Source organism: Cyanistes caeruleus, chromosome 23, assembly GCF_971803275.1.
Source record: "Cyanistes caeruleus chromosome 23, bCyaCae1.hap1.1, whole genome shotgun sequence".
Lineage (NCBI taxonomy): Eukaryota > Metazoa > Chordata > Aves > Passeriformes > Paridae > Cyanistes > Cyanistes caeruleus.
In genome coordinates, this window is record NC_141723.1 from 1551252 (window position 1) to 1571090 (window position 19839).

At 50.6% G+C, this 19839-nt stretch overlaps 1 protein-coding gene across 9 annotated transcripts in view; it reads left to right on the forward strand.

Annotated features, from left to right (window-relative positions):
• The window catches only part of KIRREL3 (kirre like nephrin family adhesion molecule 3), a 351687-nt gene that overhangs the window by 245126 nt on the left and 86722 nt on the right, over nt 1-19839 (forward strand). For all 9 annotated transcript variants that reach the window (XM_086861161.1, XM_086861163.1, XM_086861164.1 and 6 more), the window contains 2 exons: nt 7814-7963; nt 9809-9958. In XM_086861161.1, coding sequence (XP_086717287.1) covers nt 7814-7963; nt 9809-9958 — 300 coding nt within the window. The remainder of the gene's footprint in view (nt 1-7813; nt 7964-9808; nt 9959-19839) is intronic.

The following is a 19839-nucleotide window of genomic DNA, read 5'->3' on the forward strand; positions in this document are numbered from 1 at the left end:
AGGAGCAGGCGTTTAATCTCACTAGATGTAATTCTCCAGGCTGCTGTGGGAAGAGTTTGCTAATAAATATCCCATGGTAAGGATACTCTTACACCTTTCCCAATTGGCAGCTAATAACCGAGCAGCTGATGACATTTCAGCCCTTTCTGCATGGCTGATCAAACTCCTCACAGTGACTTTGAAAGCAGTGCTGGGATTTCATGTGGGTATCAAAGCCAGCGGAACACTCAATAGTTCAGATCTCTTGCCTGTGTGACTAATAGACAAAAAGATCTCTGAAAGGTTTAATATCTTACTCCAAATTTCCCTGTTTCCTGTTTGAAGCTACTTAGTGGACACAGTGGGATGTTGATGGTTCCTCTCAAAGCAGGGCTAGGAAAATATCTGACATCACTGCAGGATGAGCTCAGCTCACAGCACATGGGCTTGCTGAGAGCTGGTCATGGCCAGGAGATAACGCGTTCCCAGAGGCCAGGCAGGAGAGCAGAGCACTGGCTTTGCACCTTAAACTCTGCTCTGGCAGCTGGCATCAGGACCACAGGATCATTTCATTTGAAAAATATTTAGGATCATTTCCATTTGAAAAATATTTAGGATCATCAAGTCCAGCCCTCAAACCAGCACCCCAGCATGTTCACCACTAAGCCGTGTCCCCAAGTGCCACATCCACACTTCTTGTGAGCACCCCAGAGACAGGGATCCCACACTGCCATGGACAGCCCCCTCCACTGCTTTTCAGCCCTTTCTGTGAAGAATATTTCCCTAAATTATCCAACCTACACCTTCCCTGCTGTGACTTGAGGCCATTTCCTGTCATCCTGTCTCTTGTTCCCTGGGAGCAGAGCCTGACCCCCACCTGGCTGCCCCCTCCTGTCAGGGAGCTGCAGAGAGGGAGAAGGTCCCTCCTGAGACTCCTTTTCTCCAATCTCCCTCAGCCTTTCCTGGTGCTCCAGCCCCATCCCCAGCTTTGTTGCCCTACTTTTCATTGTTTTTCCTGAGCATTTCTTTGGTTCTTTCACCTCGGTGCACCCCACACCTTCCCCTCTGAGCTGCAGAGGTGGCTGGAATCACTGGGGACCCCCAGGCTGTGCTTCCAGGGAAAGTCTCATCTCCCTGTGTTTGTGAGTGGGCAAGGCACGAGCTCAGCTCCTGCTTCCCTCTTGGAGCAGGGACACCTCTGCCAGGTCACACAGCTGGCTGGTGGCCAGCACCATTCCATACACCTGAGCCATCCCTTGACTGCAGGTGTTGCGCTTTGGTTTCTTTCAAGTTGAATAATTCAGCACTGAGGCCACGTGAGTCTCTTACACAGTCACACTAAAAAAGGCCAAACTGGTATTTTTGTTCAAATGGATTTCATTTTATTTTTTCCCCAAGGAAGCCAATTTTTTTTAAAAAATGGAAATCTTATGCAAGGGCTGAACTCAAGCTACCTCTCTTTCCTGTTTGTGCCACAAAGCCCAAGGAAGTGCCTGACATGGCTGTGGCCATGACCAACAAGGGGCTCTCCTGTGGGGAGGCTGATCCACATCTCCCCACTGAGGACAGCACCCCTGGTGCAATCCCTGTGCTCCTGTCTGGGCAGCCACAGCTCTTTTGTTTCTCTGATGGTGTAAGAAAAGCTCATCTCTGTCCTTGTCTGGAGAAATCCTTGTCCCTGGGGATCTGTGGCTCCCTCTCCTTGCTGTTCCCTGTGCTCTGTGCTCGGCCAGGCCTTGGGCCTCATGCAGCTCTGGGTGTTGTCTCCAGCAGGGAGGGAATTGGGATGCAGGAGGTAATGAGCAGGCTCTTCCCCGTGCTTCCCCACAACTGACGGTTCCAGAGAGCTCTGTAAATAATGTAAGGCTTTTGTCTGCTTGCTTTTCCTACTCATGGGAAAATCAATGCGGGCACGTGTTCTGGAGCACCACGGGCCCTGTGCAGGGGGCTCGGTGTCCTTGGCTCCAGGGAGGGGACCCAAAGGAGCCCTGAGAACCAGCCTGTTTGTCATGGCCATAGCAGGAGCTGTGTGGGGTGGTGCAGAGCCAGGCACTGGTCTGCTGGGAAAGTGTGGGCACGGAGCCATCTCTTCCCAGTCCTCTCCATGGCCAGGAGACAGCTCCATCTCCAGGCATCATGCCACAAGCAACCAGCTCCAAGCTGGGCTGAAATGCCTTGATTTCCATCAGGTGGGATCTGCTTGGTCTGAAGAGGGACCCTGCTGGGATATTGTGTAGGATTAGGATGTCACACAGCAGCCCCTTGATCATCCTCCTACCACGCGTCGTGACAGCTCCAAGCTGAGGGAAGGATCAGCTCTTCCCACTGAGGGACAAGGAGAATGTCCCACCACTCCTAATCACCAGGCCTTTCATTTCAGAACAGTAATATTTTGACAAGGAGCTCATAGTCCTCCTTCTCCACTTCTGTGCTCTCCTCAACAAAAAGGACTAATTCTTTTCAGAGCACAATGGACATTCAAAGCTTCACTTACATAAAAGCAGCCACAATGTCTCCATTTCTAATGAGTCATTGTTCCCTCGGTGAGTCCCTCGCTTCCTACTACAATACTCACTCCTCTTGGGTAATGAAAATTTAACTTTCTGCTGCTCCCGGTTGCTGGTTTGGGCACAGGAGGCTGCAAGCTGAAATAATTCAGCCAGGAACTCATGCAAACAGATTTCAGTCTTCAGAGAGCTTTAAAAGCCTGTCACAAACTCTGGCTTCAGCGATGGAAGGGGCTTCAAGGTCCTGCTGCAGCACAGACTGTGGCAATGTCATTGTGTAGGTGCCTTCCTCTGTTCTCTGGGCTGTAAAACAAGATTTTGGGGCCTTGTCGCCATCCGTGGGCGTTGGGACATCGGAAAAGCAATGCCCTGGCACTGGCAGTGTTGTTTCCCTTGGAAGTCACAAACAGAGAGTCCCAGCCTTTGTTTGAAAGAACAAGGCAATGTTACAGAGAAACACTGAAAAACAGGAGCCACAGGTGCAAAATCCATTAAGGAAATAGAAAGAGTTCTAAAGTGGTTGTCTCTTTTTTAGTCTTTTTTTCTTCCTTTAGCTTTTGTGACGCGCTTGTGATTTCACAAGGATCCTGCCTGGGGTTTTTGAAAGCAGGGTTAGTGTTTTGGCTGCTTGCTCTTCACCATGGTGCCTTTATTGTCCCTTTTGTTCCTGCCCTTCGGGATTTCAGTGGCTGCAGAAGTGCCCCCCCATGAGACTCCTTGAGGAAGGCAGGAGCAAAGGGGCTGGCAGCTCCTCAGGGTGTGGGGCAAAGCAGCAAAGGAGGAGATGGGAAGGCTCTGGGATCCAGAGCTCCTCTGACACCAAGCCCTGACCTACAAGAGCAGGTGACTGAGGTGAGAGCACACTCCCAGCTCCAGAGAGCGGGTGGGACACAGGCATTGTGCTGGACCACAGCCAAGTGGCATCATTAGCATCTCATTTCCATATTTGTTTGCTTTTAAAACAAACCCAAAAAATCACCAGTTAATTCAGAGCCCTGATCTTTGCTTCTGCTCAGAGCTTTGCTGTGCTGGATGGACCGAGAGTCTCAGGGACAGTGTCCAGTGACTCCCAGAGTAGCTCCCAGGAAATTCCCAGGAATCCAGACATCAACTGAGTCATTTCTTTGAAAATGTTGCAAGTCTTTACACTTGAGGGAAGATGGGATGTGGAAGTAAAACAGCTTGGGCTGGGGGCACATGGACATGTTGCTGCATCTCCCTGCTTTGCTGTGCAGCAATTCCCAAATCCAGATTTGGGATTTTTTTGTGCAGCAGGAGGTGACAAGGAGATGGGTCATGAGGTCCCATGTCTGGACTCTTGTTTTGGCTCATGTGGTGAACTGAATCTGCCTCTGGGTTCTCAGCACAGGAAGGACCTGGAGCTGCTGGAACAAATCCAGAGAGGCCACAGAGATGCTCCAGGGCTGGAGCCCCTCTGCTCTGGAGCCAGGCTGAAGGGGCTCCAGGAGAGCTGGAGAGGGACTGGGGACAAGGGATGGAGGGACAGGACACAGGGAATGGCTTCCACTGCCAGAGGGCAGGGATGGATGGGATATTGGGAAGGAATTGTTCCCTGTGAGGGTGGGCAGGCCCTGGCACAGGGTGCCCAGAGCAGCTGGGGCTGCCCCTGGATCCCTGGCAGTGCCCAAGGCCAGGCTGGACAGGGCTTGGAGCCACCTGGGACAGGGGAAGGTGTCCCTGCCATGGCAGGGGGTGGGACTGGATGGGCTTTATGTTCCCTTCCCACACAAACAATTCCATGAATCTGTGATGAACTCCTGTCTCTGCAGATATTTTTGCTGAAACTCTGGATAGCGGGAGGGGTGGAATTGGGATCTCCTGCTTGCCCAACAGGTTGAAGACAAAGCTCCTGCTTTGAAACCAAAGCATCATTTTGTAATACCATTTTAAACATTCCTGGAAAAATACCCAGCTGACGTCTTTCAACCCATTTTCTTGTAGCTGAAAACGCTCAGCCTGCATTTGTAAATCACCCTCTCCCAATCTCCCCATTTTCAGTTATTTTCTGTCAAGTATCTTATCTCCCTTAAAACTTTTCTGCAAATTACTTGTTCCTTTGACATTAAGACATAAGCTGGAACGTGGACGGGCCTCTGATCTTCCAAACCCAGTTAAACCCAGTAATCAGACTTTAAGCTGATTTGAAAGTGAGTTGAGCTCTGCCTTCAGTACTTTTTTCTTTTTTTTTTTTTTTTTTTTTTATCTGTGATTTAGGGAGAGATGATCCTGCTGTGGAGCAGGGACTGGGCCAGGTAATGCTCTTAAGGTCCTTACACCCATCTTTCCTCTCCTGTGGCTGAGTCTGAGCTGTTTGTAGCTGAAATGGAGCCTTGGATGAATAAAAAATGGGTTTATGTGACAATTCTTCACACTGAACAAACACGGGGAAAGAAAAGACAGGAGACATATGCCATGTTTCTGCTTTGATTTTCCATGGCCATCAGCTCATCTTTAAAACAAATCAAGAAATAAGAGAAAAAGGAAAAATAAAACATATAAAGAGCTTCATTTCCAGCAGCAATTACCAAATGAAGCCTGTGCTTAATGGGCATTTGCAGAGGGCACAGACACCACTTTGTGCCTCTGTGTTCTCATTAGGGCTCATGCAGCTCCCAGCTGACAACCTGATAATTCTTACTGATAAAACAAATCTTTTTGGGTTATTGCTGCCTTCCTGCACTGTCCCTGCTCGCCCAGCTCTGCCTTGAGAATTGTCAGGATTACTGAGTGAGCTGTGAAAACCCAGTTAGAGGCTGGAAAGTAGATATTAAAATAAAACAACAAAACAACAAAGCAAAACACCCACTTTTTCTGCTTTCTGAGTTTTCTCTCTCATCCCACTTTTCCCTGCTATCCTAGGAGTGCTTGTCCTTTATGAATCCAAAAACAAAAAATACAGAGCTGATTCATATTACCTTTGAAATCAAATATTTAAATCTTTACTTAGCACAAGGCTTTGTTCTGGTGTCAGAGGCCACCATGACTTTCAGTGAGTGTCTCCCAGCAGGAAAATTGGGAATCCCATCTGGAATTAACCTGCAGGCAGCATCCCAGCACTGTGGAGTATCTGGGGTGAAAATCAGAGTTCATTGGAGAGATGTGGCTGCTGGGAGACCTGGGATCTCTGAAATACCCAGGAATAAGGTGCCCAAGGTACTCCTGGAGATCTGCAAAAATTTCAGCTGGGCTTTTTATTTTCTTGTAATATAAAGCATCTGGAATTTGGAAAGGACAGCTCTGCTTTTCCCTGTGCTCCTTTAGGTGGCTAAGAGCAAGCTGAAGCTATAATAAATTAAATATAAGCACTCATGTGGGGGCACACTCTGGTTCAACAGTGTGAGATGGAAAATGATGGAGCTCTGGAGCCTTGCCCTGTAGGAAAGGCCCAGCAGCTCATCTGGAAACAAGTTCAGATGCAAGAACTTGTGTCACACTTAACCTTGGTTCTGGATTAATCATCAGTCAATGATTAAATGGAGTCGGTGTAAATTAGGATTGAATTGATTTGGGGTGGATCACATGGAGACTGTCCTGCTTTGACAAATTGGTTTTAAAGAGCAATTCTTCCTCCAGCCCAGTCCCTTCCATGGAACACTCAGTGGAGGGCACAGGCTCTGGATTCCTGCCTGATGCAGGGCCATAATTCCCACCCAGACAGGCTCCTGGTCTTACAAACTCCAGTGCTTCTGCCTTTCCCCCAGCACCTCTCTCCCCCAGGTCATCTCCTGAATCCAGAATCAGAGCAAGACTAAGTGGTGGCAGAGCAATTCCAGTGCTCCACAACCAACTCAGACAAAAGACTGTACCCACAGGAGCCCAGAAATCAGCAGATCTGCCTGAAACCGCCCCACATTTGGGATCTTCCAGCTTCGGATTGTGGCTCTGCAGGGGGATTTTGGGGTTGTCCCATGCACTCATTATGGAAAGAAAAAAATTAGTAGGATTGAACACTTTGAATCACTGAAACAGTTTGAATCCCTGGAAGTGTCCACAGCCAGGCTGGACAAAGCTTGGAGCACCCTGGGGTAGTGGAAGGTGTCCCTGCCCATGGCAGGGGTGGGATGAGATGAGCTTCAAGATCCCTCCCAACCCAAACCATTCTGGGATTCTCTGATTCTCTGAATGATTTTCAATCATGGGGAAGCCAAGAGAGAGTGAAAATAAAACATAATGCTGAGCAAACTCTGCTTGGAAGAGGTTACAGTGACTGGAGTACTTCCCATGGGAAATGAGAAGTGCCATGTCACACATGAGGTGTGAGACATCCCACCATGGCAGGAGATGAGCCAGGGCTGGGATTTGTTCTTGCAGCATTCCGGCTAGGGAAGGGTAAGGAGAGAGATTTGTGAGTTTGCTGATGCAGCTCCAGCAAAAGGCTGTGCTGAGGCAGAGCTGGGCCTTCCTGTCCCCTCCAGATGTGTGGGAAGCTCCCAACAAATGCCAGGAGGTTACACCTGGGGAGGGAGCAGAACAGCAGCAGCTGGTTGTTTCCCTGTGTGTTTTATAGCAGGTTGTTATCTCCACATTCTGATTTCAGAGAGCACACGAGGTGGGAGCAAGGCTCAGAAGCAGAGGACCAACATTCTCTTTTATTATGTGTAATATAAAATATTGCTGCTGCTGGACATCCTGCTGCTTCTCTGTCTGTGATCATTGTGGCTGAAACACTACCACCACAATTTGGAATAAAACAGTTACATGAAATGCTGGTGTCTCTTGGTTGGAGCTTTTGTTTCCCCCAAGAGAGCAAAAATATTACAAATATTTGTCTGTCAGAAGTGCTGTATCCACCACTGGGTCCTCAGCACAGGAAAGATGTGGAGCTTCTGGAATGAGTCCAGAGGAGACCACAGAGATGTTCCAGGGCTGGAGCTCCTCTGCTCTGGAGCCAGGCTGGGAGAGCTGGGGGTGCTCACCTGGAGAGGAGAAGGCTCCAGGGAGAGCTCAGAGCCCCTTGCAGGGCCTAAAGGGGCTCCAGGAGAGCTGGAGAGGGACTGGGGACAAGGGATGGAGGGACAGGACACAGGGAATGGCTCCCAGTGCCAGAGGACAGGGATAGATGGGATATTGGGAAGGAATTGTTCTCTGTGAATGGGATGAGTTTTAAGGTCCCTTCCAACCCAAACCATTCCATCATTCTATGGGGCAACAATGTAATTAAGCAATAATTAAGAGCTGCAGAGCTCATTCTCCCAATTGTGCTGTGCCAGGAGCATCCTGGACTGGTGCATCTCAAGGAACTGCATGGTGCTGGAAATCACTGGAGAACTGACAGTGACCTGTTCCTCTCTTGTCCCCCTGTCCAGGCCAGGCGTCCTCGTTCACGCAGCAGCCCCAGGACCAGGTGGTGATCGCGGGGCAGCCGGTGACGCTGCTCTGCGCCATCCCCGAGTACAATGGCATCGTGCTCTGGATCAAGGACGGGCTGGCCCTTGGAGTCGGACGGGATCTCTCAAGTAAGTTGGGACACCACCCTCTATAAACAAGGAAAGCAGGAGCTCTCCTTGCCCAACATTTATTTGGGGGATAATGTTTTCATTTCAACTCCAACACCTTCCAGTCTGCCCAAGCATAGGAACTGATGCTTGGAATAAATCAAAATCTGTTTCACTCTGACCTGAAACAAAACTGTTGGCTCCCACAGATGTCACCTGACTCTTTAGAAAACCCTAGTTTTATTTCTTTGGAAACTAATGTCACCTTTCCAGAATGTGGAATAAAATGTTTTATAAATGTTGAAAGTGCCTGTTTTAATATTCTGAAAAATTAAAAGAACCATAGAATATCCTGAGTTTGAAGCGACCCACAAGCCTCTGTTTGCTTTAGACAAGTGTTTGTGGTTTCCTCAAGCTTTAGTTTTGGCAAATTATAGTTTGGTGACCAAATTCCTCAGAACTCACATTTCTTAATCCCACACCCACACTGTGATTGAGGGTTAATTGCAGCTGGTGAAGACTGGTGCAATAGTGGGGAAATTTTGAGTTTATATATTTTTCTGGAAAACACTAATTTGGAACTGAAATATTTCACGTGAGTAAGGAGAGTGTTTGCTGGAAACAGCCTGGGAGGGCATGGAGCCCTCCAGGAGCTGCAGCATTCCCCCCAGGCTCTGCAGAGTTTGTACACGTGTGACAGTGCTCAGCTCCTGGTGACCTGAGAGAGTTTTCCCCAAGGCATGAAGCAGCATTCAGAAACCAGGGGAGGCTCCTGCCTTTTGGTCTCCAGGGACCCTGCTCTTCCTTAAAGTGCAGTGCCTGCTTTTTCTTTCCTTCTATTTTTTATTAATACATATAATTGCTCATTTACAGCTGTGCCCGAGTGAGCAGCCCCATCTTCGCCTGTTTTTCAAAGCTCTGAGCCACAATTTTTGCATCTATTAGAGAGCTGAGCTTTCCATGCAAGACCTTGCAACACGACTGGGTAACAAGAGCTCCAGTGAAGTAGGGAGCTGATGTGAATGACTTCCACAATTAACGGAGCCGGGGCTGCTGGAAGCCACAGGAGCTGCCAGCTCGCGTGATACCAGCTCAGCCAGTGTCTAATTAGCACAATACAAACAAACCCATCATTTGTACTTCTCACGGTTCAGGAGAGCAAATCCTGCTGTTAACTCAAGAAACAACAGAAGCACGAGCGTGTGCCAGGGCTGTGTCACACGGCAGGATGGGGGGATGGTGCCTTGCCTCCCGTGTCTCCATCCCACGTGTCCAGCCAGGCTGAGCAGGGCTGTCCCCAGACCCCTGCCCAGGCTTTACACCCTGCTTCTATTCCAGGGTATCTCCACAGCCGACGTCAGGAGCTGAGGATATTCCATGGTAGGGTGCAGAGGAGAAGGAGGCAGTGGGTTTCCTGGTGGAAGGGCTGATCCCTTTTTCTTGCCCAGGGAGGTTGTGAATGCCCCAGCCCTGGAAGGGTTCAGAGCCAGGCTGGAGAAGGCCTTGAACAACCTGATCTAGTGGGAGGTGTCCCTGCCCATGGCAGGGGGTCTTGGGTTCCTATGATCTTTAAGGTCAAAACCAAACCTTCCAACACTAAACATTCCATGATCCCATGATACCTTGGGATTTCAGTTCATGGTCCTTCATCAGCACTTCTTTTTTGAACCCATAGAGAAAAACACACATTCTCTTTCCTGGATTTGGCAGGTTCTTGCTCCCTCTCTCTTCAGGCTGGCTGCCAAGGAGGGGAGGGAGCTGCCTGGATCCTGGGAATTGCTGTGGGATGCTGGGGCTCTGGAGCCATGCTCTGCTCTCCTCATCCCCGGTCCAGCTGCCTCCTGACCCGTGCTTTCCCTCCGGCAGGTTATCCGCGCTATCTGGTGGTAGGAGACCATCTGTCGGGTCAGCACCATTTGAAAATCCTGCGAGCTGACCTCCAGGATGACGCCGTGTACGAGTGCCAGGCCATCCAGGCAGCCATCCGATCCAGACCTGCCCGGCTGACTGTCCTCGGTGAGTGCCCTCTCCTCGCACCCCCAGGGTGTTTCTTGGGGTTTCACTGCCTTCATGGCCACACTGAGTGGCTTTTGATGAAATGTTTTGTCGCTGGATCAAGAGGACTGGGAATGAATCCATTGTGAGAGCAGTGGGGGAACAGCTCAGTCCAGGGAACAGGATCAAAGGAAGCTGCTTGGGGTGGACTATGACAGTTCTAGGAGTAACACAGGCACCAAGCTTGGCACTTCAGCTTTATGGATTTATGCCCCAATTCAAGAGAGTTTGTCCATAAATTTAAGGACATGAAGAGTGTCAGTGTCATCACTTATGTGTTACCCTGCCTACAGGACTGGATCGCCTCCACCCCATGAGGAAAGGCTGGTTTCATGCTATTGCAGTATTTTTAAACTATTTACACACTAATATTTTATCACCCTGCATTTCTCATTAATTAATAATGAGCAGTAGAGGAAGACATTGCCTGGGATTGCAAGCTGGAAGTGGCTCCCAAAATCATGCAGAGGACCTTTTTGTGTGGGAGATGGGTGGGGAGCACTGGCAGAGCTGGAGGGCTGTGTTTGCCATCTGGCAGAGTGGGAGGGAGGCTCTCCCCACTGCAGTGCTGGGAAAAGGCAGGAGCGTCAGCGAGGCTTCCCGGCATGGACGTGGCTTCAGAGAAGTCAATGAAAATGGCATTTTTCTTGAACAGCTTGGACAAAACCCAGTCTGTATTGCTGCTCCCAGATTTATCCTGATTATTCAGCCCTCAAAGTGAAGCCATTTGCATATTTAAGTTTGTTTAAATTGAAGACTGGATTTCTTTCTTCCTTGTTGTTTTTATTCCTGGTTAGTTTCTAGGGAGGAAAAAAAAACTTTTAAGAGGATCCAAATCAAGAATTTCAGTGCTTTTAGTCAGCTCTGATTAGTTTTAAACAGCCAAAAGAAGTGAATTAAGGTACCAGCTGTGGTTGAAAGTGCACCTCCCTGGAGTCTGCACTATGAAAATGAGTTCAAATTCCTGGTTTGCAATTTCCCCTGCATTTGTTTTCCTCCCTCCACAACACTACAACGTTCCCTTCTCCCAAATTTCACAGCTGCTATCCCTTCCTTCCCTGACCCTGACGATAATGATGATTTTCCTTTGATTCCTCCCTCTGCTCAATCAACCCTTGGCAGCAGCTCAGAGCTCTGACATGTGCCCATAGATGAAATAATCCTGGAAATGAATGGGAAAGGGAAACGTTGTCTTGCTCACCGACAACCCCTCCTTTGCCTGGTCTCCCTCCTTCTGTTCTGAAAGCAGAATACATTGCGGGAGCCAGACAAAAGAAATAATGTTATTTAATTAGAGCTAAAGATTTCAAAACTAATTTAGTCCCAGGGCGTACGTCAGAGCTGCTGCGAAGCGTTGATTGAGCAGAGAGATGTTTTTATGGATCAAAAGGAAATCGTTATTATCTTTGGGGTTATGGAATGTGTTGAATAGATGGTAGTTAATGTTTATGTGGATATACATGGTAGTTGCTAATTGGTACATTTACCTAAGATGTTCAGCAACTTGTATTTGCAGAGCTTTTTCCTTTTAAGAAAATTCAAGTAACAGCATGTTCAATTTAAGCCAAATCGATGGGCCAGTGTGGGTTTGGCACTCACTGGTAGGTCATCCTTAACTTTAGGGGTATTTATGCAGGGAAAAGTGATCATGGCCCCAAGGCTGCCACAGCTCCAGGAGCATTTGCACAACGCTCCCAGGGATGCACAGGCTGGGATTGTTGTCCCATGCAGGGCCTGGGGTTGGACTCGTTGATCCCTGTGGGTCCTTTCCAGCTCAGGAAATTGTGTGATTCTAGGACATTTCAGGCTGGTTGGAGAGATAGGAGTGATGATCCCGCCTTTGCAAGGGGTTGGTGCTCAGCAGCTCACGCTGTTCCTTTGGGGTGGGGTGTCCTGTGCTGGCAGTGAGGGCAGGGGCTGCTGTGGGATCTGTGTTGTGTTTTAGCCACCCCAGAGGGGACAGAAGTGGCACATGAAGAGTAGAAGCCTTAAGCCCCCGTGTTTCTGACAGCTGAGTACAGTGTGCTGCCTGTCAGGCTGAACTCAGCACCTGACAGAGGGGTCACACATCTGGAAACGGGGAGAGGCATTGCTGGTGCTTCCAGATGTGCAGTACCACCAGCTGTGCACACATCTCTGCTCTTAGCAGGCAGTGTGGGAGCCTGCTGTAGTTGTGAGCTAAGCAGCTGTGTCTGGAGGAGCTGGATCTCCCAGATTTCATCTCCCTGGGTTGGGAAGGGATGTGCCAGGCTGCCTGAGCCGCTCACAGGAACATGCCTGGGGGCGTTCCTTCATCCCAGTCTGCCCAGCTTCACCTGAGGCTGCAGACTTCCCCTGGGCAGGAGAGGATCCCTAAGGCATCCCTGGAGCTGGTGCAAACCATGCAGCTCTCAAGGAAGCCATGGGTCACAGCTGAGGCAGAGCTGAGAAGCTCTGGGAGCCCAACATCTGCTGCTGCTTTCTCAGTGACTCAAGGGCTCTTCAGCCAGCTGTGTTAGAGGCAGTTCTGGGGAACTCTCTCCCACTCTATCAGCCCCAGCCTTGTCTCTGGAAAAATAACCCTGCCTGCTTTTTGTATGGCTGGTGCTGCCCAGTCTGTCCTTGCCCAGTTTTCCACTTCCTTGGTATCAAGAAATCCCCTAATGCCTCCGGAGTCAGGCTCCAGCTGCTGTCATTCATGTCTGACAACAGCTTTATGGGGCTGATGCCTCCTACTTCCCTGCTCAGATGCAGAGCTACACCATATTTTAATAAAATATTTAAGGTTTTGTCACATTGTTTTCAAATCTACATGGTTAAATGTAGTGGAACAGATCATTCCATAGCCTTGGAAGTCCAAACACTCAAACAGACAAGCCTATTAATGTCATCAGCATCAGGGAAAATCTTCTCTTTGTGCAGTTCCAGGGACAAATATTGCTGAGAAATGTTGTTAATGCATCCCAAAGCTGGAGGTTTCCCCTTCTCCAGCTCTCCCTCACCTTCCCTCCTATCATTGCCCAAACCCTGGGGAAGGAGTCCCTGCCCAATCTCCTCAGGATATCTGTCCCAAGCAGGGAAGATGGGATGATGAGATGGGATTTGGGGTGTATGGAGGCATCCAGATTTTCGACAAGCAAAGAATGTCAAGGCAGTTTGGCAGGGGAGCCCAAGCCAGGCAGGCTCTGGGAAGCCACTGGAGGGCTATTTGCTACCTGGTACATCTCTAATGGCAGGGCTGCTTAATTTATGATCTATTTAACTAAGCCAGGGTATTAATTAAATAAAGTAAGAGCCTGATTAGGACTTGGAGAAATTTAAAAATAAAATCAGGCAGCAATCGAGCAAAATTGCAAAGCAAACACTTCGGCTGTAACCACTGGAGAGTTCCCTCCGGTCTTCCATCAAAGCTCAGAGCAAGGAGGGCAAATACAAGAGATTATATTGCCAACAGATGTGTGTTGTTAAAATATGCATCTGCCAGCCGTGTAGCTCCAGGAGCCAGAGGGATCGCTCGTGGATCCTTCTGCACTCGCGGGACCGTGAAGGAATTTGAGGCCCCGGCAGCCGAGCTGGGATTTGCAGACACGTTAATTAGTGTTGAGTTCCCAGATCTCAGAGGCAGCCAAGCGAGGAGAAACTTTGAAGAGAGCTTTGGTTTCCCTGGGAGGGAGCTGGGAGGGAGAGGGGAGCCCCGGCTGGCGGTGCCGACACTCGGCCTGCGCTGGCCAGGGCCAGCAGAACGTGCCCGGAGGATGGAGGAAGCAGGACAAGGGGGCAGATGGAAGTTGAGGTGATGGAAGGCTGGATGGCTCCTCTCCTTCATGGCACCTTGGCAGGAGGCACCTCAGCCTGTCCTGCTCTGTTCTCCCCTGCAGGAGATGTGGCACCTCCAGCCCGGCCATGTACCCGGGGCTGCCCCAGGAAGCTCCACCTGCTTGGCACAGGGAAAAGGTCCCAGAGGTGCCAGGGGGAAACTGGCCACAAGCAGGAAAAGAGAATATGAGGGTGTGAGGAGGGAGGCAGGGGAGCAGCTTCCAGAGACTTAAGGTGAATAATTGATAGGCAATTAACTTGTACTTTCACCTTTTATAGTCTCATTCTCTCTTTCCTCCCCTCCACGGCCTCTTCTAATATTAACTCTGTCTTCACGTGTGTCCCATTAGGAATAAAGCTTTCTTAAATCAACATGAATTATTTAACTCTACAGATTAAGTTAATTTGAAGTGAGAGTTCCTGTTTCTCTTACAATGGCACAAGGCAGGGACAGAAGGAGGGTCACTGGGGTGTCAAGTGCATCCACATTCAATCACAGCCATTTTCCTCTTTTTATTTTATTTCATTTTTTTTTTATTTTATTCCAATCCTCTTTCCTGCCAAGTCCTTTCCAGTCCTCCCCTGCAGAGCAGAGTAAGTATTTCCATTACCAAAACGATGGTTGGCAGTTTGAGACATCTGCATTTCCCAGCTTTCAAGCTCTTTAGTGGAGTTTGATCAGGAAATAAAGAGGTTATGTCCTGGGTAAGGCCCTTTCTCGACCTTTGTTTGTAATGCTGAGCTGCAAGGAGAAATGTGAGGAGGTGATGTTTCAAATCCAGAAACAGTTCAGCTTGGAACCCTTTTTCCACACTTTTTAATAGAATTCAATTCTCTGAATGCAAAATTCAGAGCATGTAGAGCTGGGATGTCAATTCAGAACAAAAAAAAAAAAAAAAAAGTGATGAAAATGTGATCATTTTCTTCCAGACAGTCTCTTCTCCTTGAACAACTTTGGGTCTTCACAAAGCTGCATTTTCTGCTGGGAATATTTTCAGTGGCAAAACAGCAACTGGCTCTACTGGGAATGAAACAGAAACATCAAACAATCGAGTGCAAATCCCAAATAACCTAAATATTTGATGTCATGTCTGAGCAGCTTAAGTTTACAGCTCTCTGAGCCAGCTGCTTTTGATAGCAGAGGGTGGCCGGATTTCCTTGCTCACGTCCCTGTGTGGCTCTGGGTGGGAAGGCATCTCCAGATTGACCATTCTGGCAAACCCAGGGGCTCTCAGGTGAAAGGCAGCTGCTGCCTCGAGCAGCCTAGAGCTGGAAAACATCACAGAAAGGGACAGTGGGCTGAAAAACTGGGTCTTGAGATGGGTCCTCCCAAGGTGGGTTTCACCTGGGTGGTGGGAAGTGCTGCTTCCTCCATTCTGGAGGGATTTGCACCCTGTCTGTGAGGAGGAGGAAGAGGAGGAGGTGAAGGAGGAAAGGGAAGACAGTGTCTGCATGAGCTCTGTTCTCCTTACTCTGAAGGAGACAAGCAAAATGACATCTTTACATCCCCAATAAGAGCATCTGGGCTGCTGGTGGTTGCAGGATGAAGCACTCCATGGGACAGAGCCACCCACCTCGGGCTATGCCAGGGTCCTAGCAGTGGAGTAATGCCTGCAGTCATACAAACATGGGGAGAAGCAGCTAAGGAAGTGATTTGTTTCACCTTACAGACATTAAAAATTGGAAAATCTTAGAACCATGGAATGCTTTGGCTTGGAGGGGATATTAAAGATCCTTTAGCTCTGATTCCCTGCTCTTCCACTATTCCAGGCTGCTCCAAACCCCATTCAACTTGGCCTTGAACACTCCCAGAGATCCAGGGGCAGTCACAGCTACTCTGGGCACCCTGTGCCAGGGTCTCATCACCCTCAGAGGGAAAAATTCCTTCCCAATATCCCATCTATCCCTGCCCTCTGGCAGTGGGAGCCATTCCCTGTGTCTTGTCCCCAGTCCCTCTCCAGCTCTCCTGGAGCACCTTTAGGCCCTGCAAGGGGCTCTGAGCTCTCCCTGGAGCCTTCTCCTCTCCAGGTGAGCACCCCCAGCTCTCCCAGCCTGGCTCCAGAGCAGAGGGGCTCTACCCTGGAACATCTCCATGGCCTCTCCTCCTGTCCCATGTCCCCCCTCCCCAGGACAGGGCTGTGTCTGAGCAGGGGCTGCTGTTCAGTCACATCAGGGGAGGTTCAGCAGGGCCAGGCCAGCACTGAGGAGATGCTGCCTCTGCTCCCTCAAACCCTGCTCAAGATGGGCTCACACAGTTCTTAGAAACTTTGTATTTTCTTAATGCCCTGGGCCCTGGTGTTGACTGATGTCTCCTCTCCCATCAAAGCTTCCCTTCCCTAAGCCCTGAGCCACACCAGTGTTCCTACCTGCACTCTGAAGTACCACAGAGTAAATAGGAAGAGACAAGGATAGAAATGATTAATGTTGGTGTTCCTGCACCAATCTGTGATTCCTTGTCTCGATGAAGGGAGGTCATCGTGGTTCTGACCTGTGGTTTTATCGAACACGGAGCATTTGGCTCCTCTCTGCAGTCGCTGGGCTGGGCTGACCTGATGGATGCAGAGCACAGAGGGCTGATAAAAAAACCTTCCTGATTTTTAGTCATCCCACTGTCTCTTCCCAGCCCCTTCTGCTGGCTCTGCCATTGCCCTGGCCCCCGCTACTCCGGGCTCTGATGGCCATGAGGGTGCTGTGGAATGATGTGGGGGTGCTGTGTGTGCCAGGGCTGCTCTGTGCTGCTGTGCTCATCACTCCTGTGTCTGCACCCCTCCTGCTCCAGCCATGGCCCCTCTGCATCTCCCTGCAATTCTGCACAGGCCATCTGGGGACCAGCAGCTCCCTCCACAGCACACCAGCCCTTCCCTCTGCTGCACCCCGTGTCTCCAGCTCCCCGGGATGCCTGTGGACAGTGGGCACTGTTTTGTTTCGTGTGCTTTTGAGTCACTGACACCGCGTTCTGCACCGGCCAGACCCCCCGCACGTGCAGACCTCGCTTTGCTTCCACTCCTACACACAATTCTCCTTCTTCCCAGCCAAGAGCCCTCTCCCCTATCTGCATCCTGCCCGTGCTCCTCTGCTTCATCCTGCCCCTGCTCCTCTGCATCTTCATCCTGCCTGTGCTCCTCTGCATCTGCCCCTGCTCCTCTGCATCTTCATCCTGCCCCTGCTCCTCTGCATCTTCATCCTGCCCCTGCTCCTCTGCATCTTCATCCTGCCTGTGCTCCTCTGCATCTTCATCCTGCCTGTGCTCCTCTGCATCTTCATCCTGCCTGTGCTCCTCTGCACCTTCATCCTGCCCCTGCTCCTCTGCTTCATCCTGCCCGTGCTCCTCTGCACCTTCATCCTGCCCCTGCTCCTCTGCTTCATCCTGCCCCTGCTCCTCTGCATCTTCATCCTGCCCCTGCTCCTCTGCATCTGCATCCTGCCCCTGCTCCTCTGCATCTTCATCCTGCCCCTGCTCCTCTGCATCTGCATCCTGCCCCTGCTCCTCTGCATCTTCATCCTGCCCCTGCTCCTCTGCATCTGCATCCTGCATCCTTTTGCGCCTCTCCAGCTGCGCGCAGGGATGCGATGGCAGCGCCGGCAGCTCGGGGGGTTGTCAGTGCCCTGACACAAGTATTGACTCCCTCTCCCCGTGTCAGCCAGCAGAGGAACGAGCCCCTCGGAGCGTGGCATCACCTGAGCGACAGCCCCCGCCTGGCTATCGATCGCCCGGGTGACAAATGAAGCGGAGGAGCCGCTCTGGGAGAGGCTGCCTGAAGGGATCCCAGCCCTCTGCCCGTGCCCAGCCTGCAGGAATGTTGTTTCCTGGTTCCAAGAGCTTGGCCGGCCCCTTTTGCTTATCTTGCATTTCCCTGCTCCGTGAAATGTTGTCCAGGCTTGCCTCACTGTGCCTGAGCTTCTCTGACATCCATTGGATGGTTCAGGCTTCCCAGCACAGCTCCCAGCTCAGCCAGCATCTCCCAGCTCCCAGCTCAGCCAGCATCTCCCAGCTCAGCTCCCAGCTCAGCCAGCATCTCCCAGCTCCCAGCTCAGCCAGCATCTCCCAGCTCCCAGTTCAGCCAGCATCTCCCAGCTCCCAGCTCAGCCAGCATCTCCCAGCTCAGCTCCCAGCTCAGCCAGCATCTCCCAGCTCCCAGTTCAGCCAGCATCTCCCAGCTCCCAGCTCAGCCAGCATCTCCCAGCTCAGCTCCCAGCTCAGCCAGCGTCTCCCAGCTCAGCTCCCAGCTCAGCCAGCATCTCCCAGCTCCCAGCTCAGCCAGCATCTCCCAGCTCAGCTCCCAGCACAGCTCCCAGCCAAGCCAGTATCTCCCAGCTCAGCTCCCAGCTCAGCCAGCGTCTCCCAGCTCAGCTCCCAGCTCAGCCAGCATCTCCCAGCTCAGCTCCCAGCACAGCTCCCAGCCCAGCCAGTATCTCCCAGCTCAGCTCCCAGCTCAGGTCCCCGTTCAGCCAGCATCTCCCAGCTCAGCTCCCAGCTCAGCTCCCAGCACAGCTCCCAGCTCAGCTCCCAGCTCAGCTCCCAGCTCAGCCAGCATCTCCCAGCTCAGCTCCCAGCTCAGCTCCCAGCTCAGCCAGCATCTCCCAGCACAGCTCCCAGCTCAGCTCCCAGCTCAGCTCCCACCTCAGCCAGCATCTCCCACTCGTGGTGAAGGAATCTCTCTGTTACACATCCATCTCAGGGTGTTCCCGGTGCCCTGTCAGTGAGATGGATGCCAGCCTCCCATCCCACAGGAGCACTGGGATGGGTCTGGAGCTGTGGCATTCCTTTAGGTTCCTGCTGGGCTGTAAAACTGGATAGTCATGTCTTAATGACTGACCTGTGGGTGTCTTTGGTAATGAACAGGAGAATAACCTCTCTTGCCTCAGGATATTTCTCACATGCCAAGGTGGACAAATGACCCTCTGGAAGGGGCTATTACTCTTTTTTTTTTGACATTAAAGGTGCCTGATGTGCTCAAATTTGCCCCCTTCAGCAGGCAAGAGAGGTGGAAAGCATGGGCATGGCACAGGCTGACCCATCCAGGACTCTCCAGCCTCCTCCTGCCCTGGGGAATTGGGCTGGTGCTCTCCCCCAGGGGCAGCCACAAAGCCACAATATTGGGTTCCTTTAAACTCAATTCTGACCTCCACAGAGAGAGACAAGGGATTCATGGCAAATTATGGATTTAACACCTATGATGAATCCCCATTACAGCATGAAATGAGAAAGGAAAATGTAGCTAAATGGAAGATTTCCCCTGGGCAGCAGGAGGCTGCAGCTCCTGAGAGGCTGGGGAAAATAGAATGAAAAAAATGGGGAAAAAATAGAGAACCAGGAAAAACGTTGTTCTATTAACTAAATATTGCAAAACCTTTGCAAGCCACTGCTTGCAAGTTAGTGGGGTTTAAAGGCCAAGGCTCAGACCCATGACACATCCAAGGTTTCCAAATCCATCCCCTTGGTTGTCATGACAAGGGGAAATGAAATAATATTAATGATGATCCCTTGGGGGCTCAGAACAACGGATCCCCTGTCTCTGGGGCCAGGACCTGCCCTTCACTGCATTCTGAGTGTAGCTTGACCCTGCATCAGTCATCTCCCTTTGAGAAATGCCAAGGGAGCATCAGAAGGATAAAAAAAAATGCACTGCAAAGTGCACTTTTATCTTAGACCAGGCTCCTGGCTCCCAAACATGAGGTTTAAGGACAGGTTGGACTTGGAGGGCTTGGAGCAACCTGGGCTGGTGAAATGTGTCCCTGTCCATGGCAAGGGGGATGGAACGAGATCATCTCTAAGGTCTCTTCCAACCCAAACCATTCCAAGATTTTACGACTCTAGGATAACACAGCTGGAGATGAATTCCCACAGGGAGAAGCTGTCACTGGCTGTCACTGTGGCTTTCCTGGAAGTGCAGGAAGACAGGCTTTAGCAACCAAACAGGGGAGGGAAATCAGGGAAGGGGCTCTCAGAGAGCTGCCTGCTCGCCTTGTCCCATGGGCAGAGAGAGAATCTGGTCATTTATAACCTCAATGGAATCACACATGGCCTGAGGTCATTTCTGGGGTGC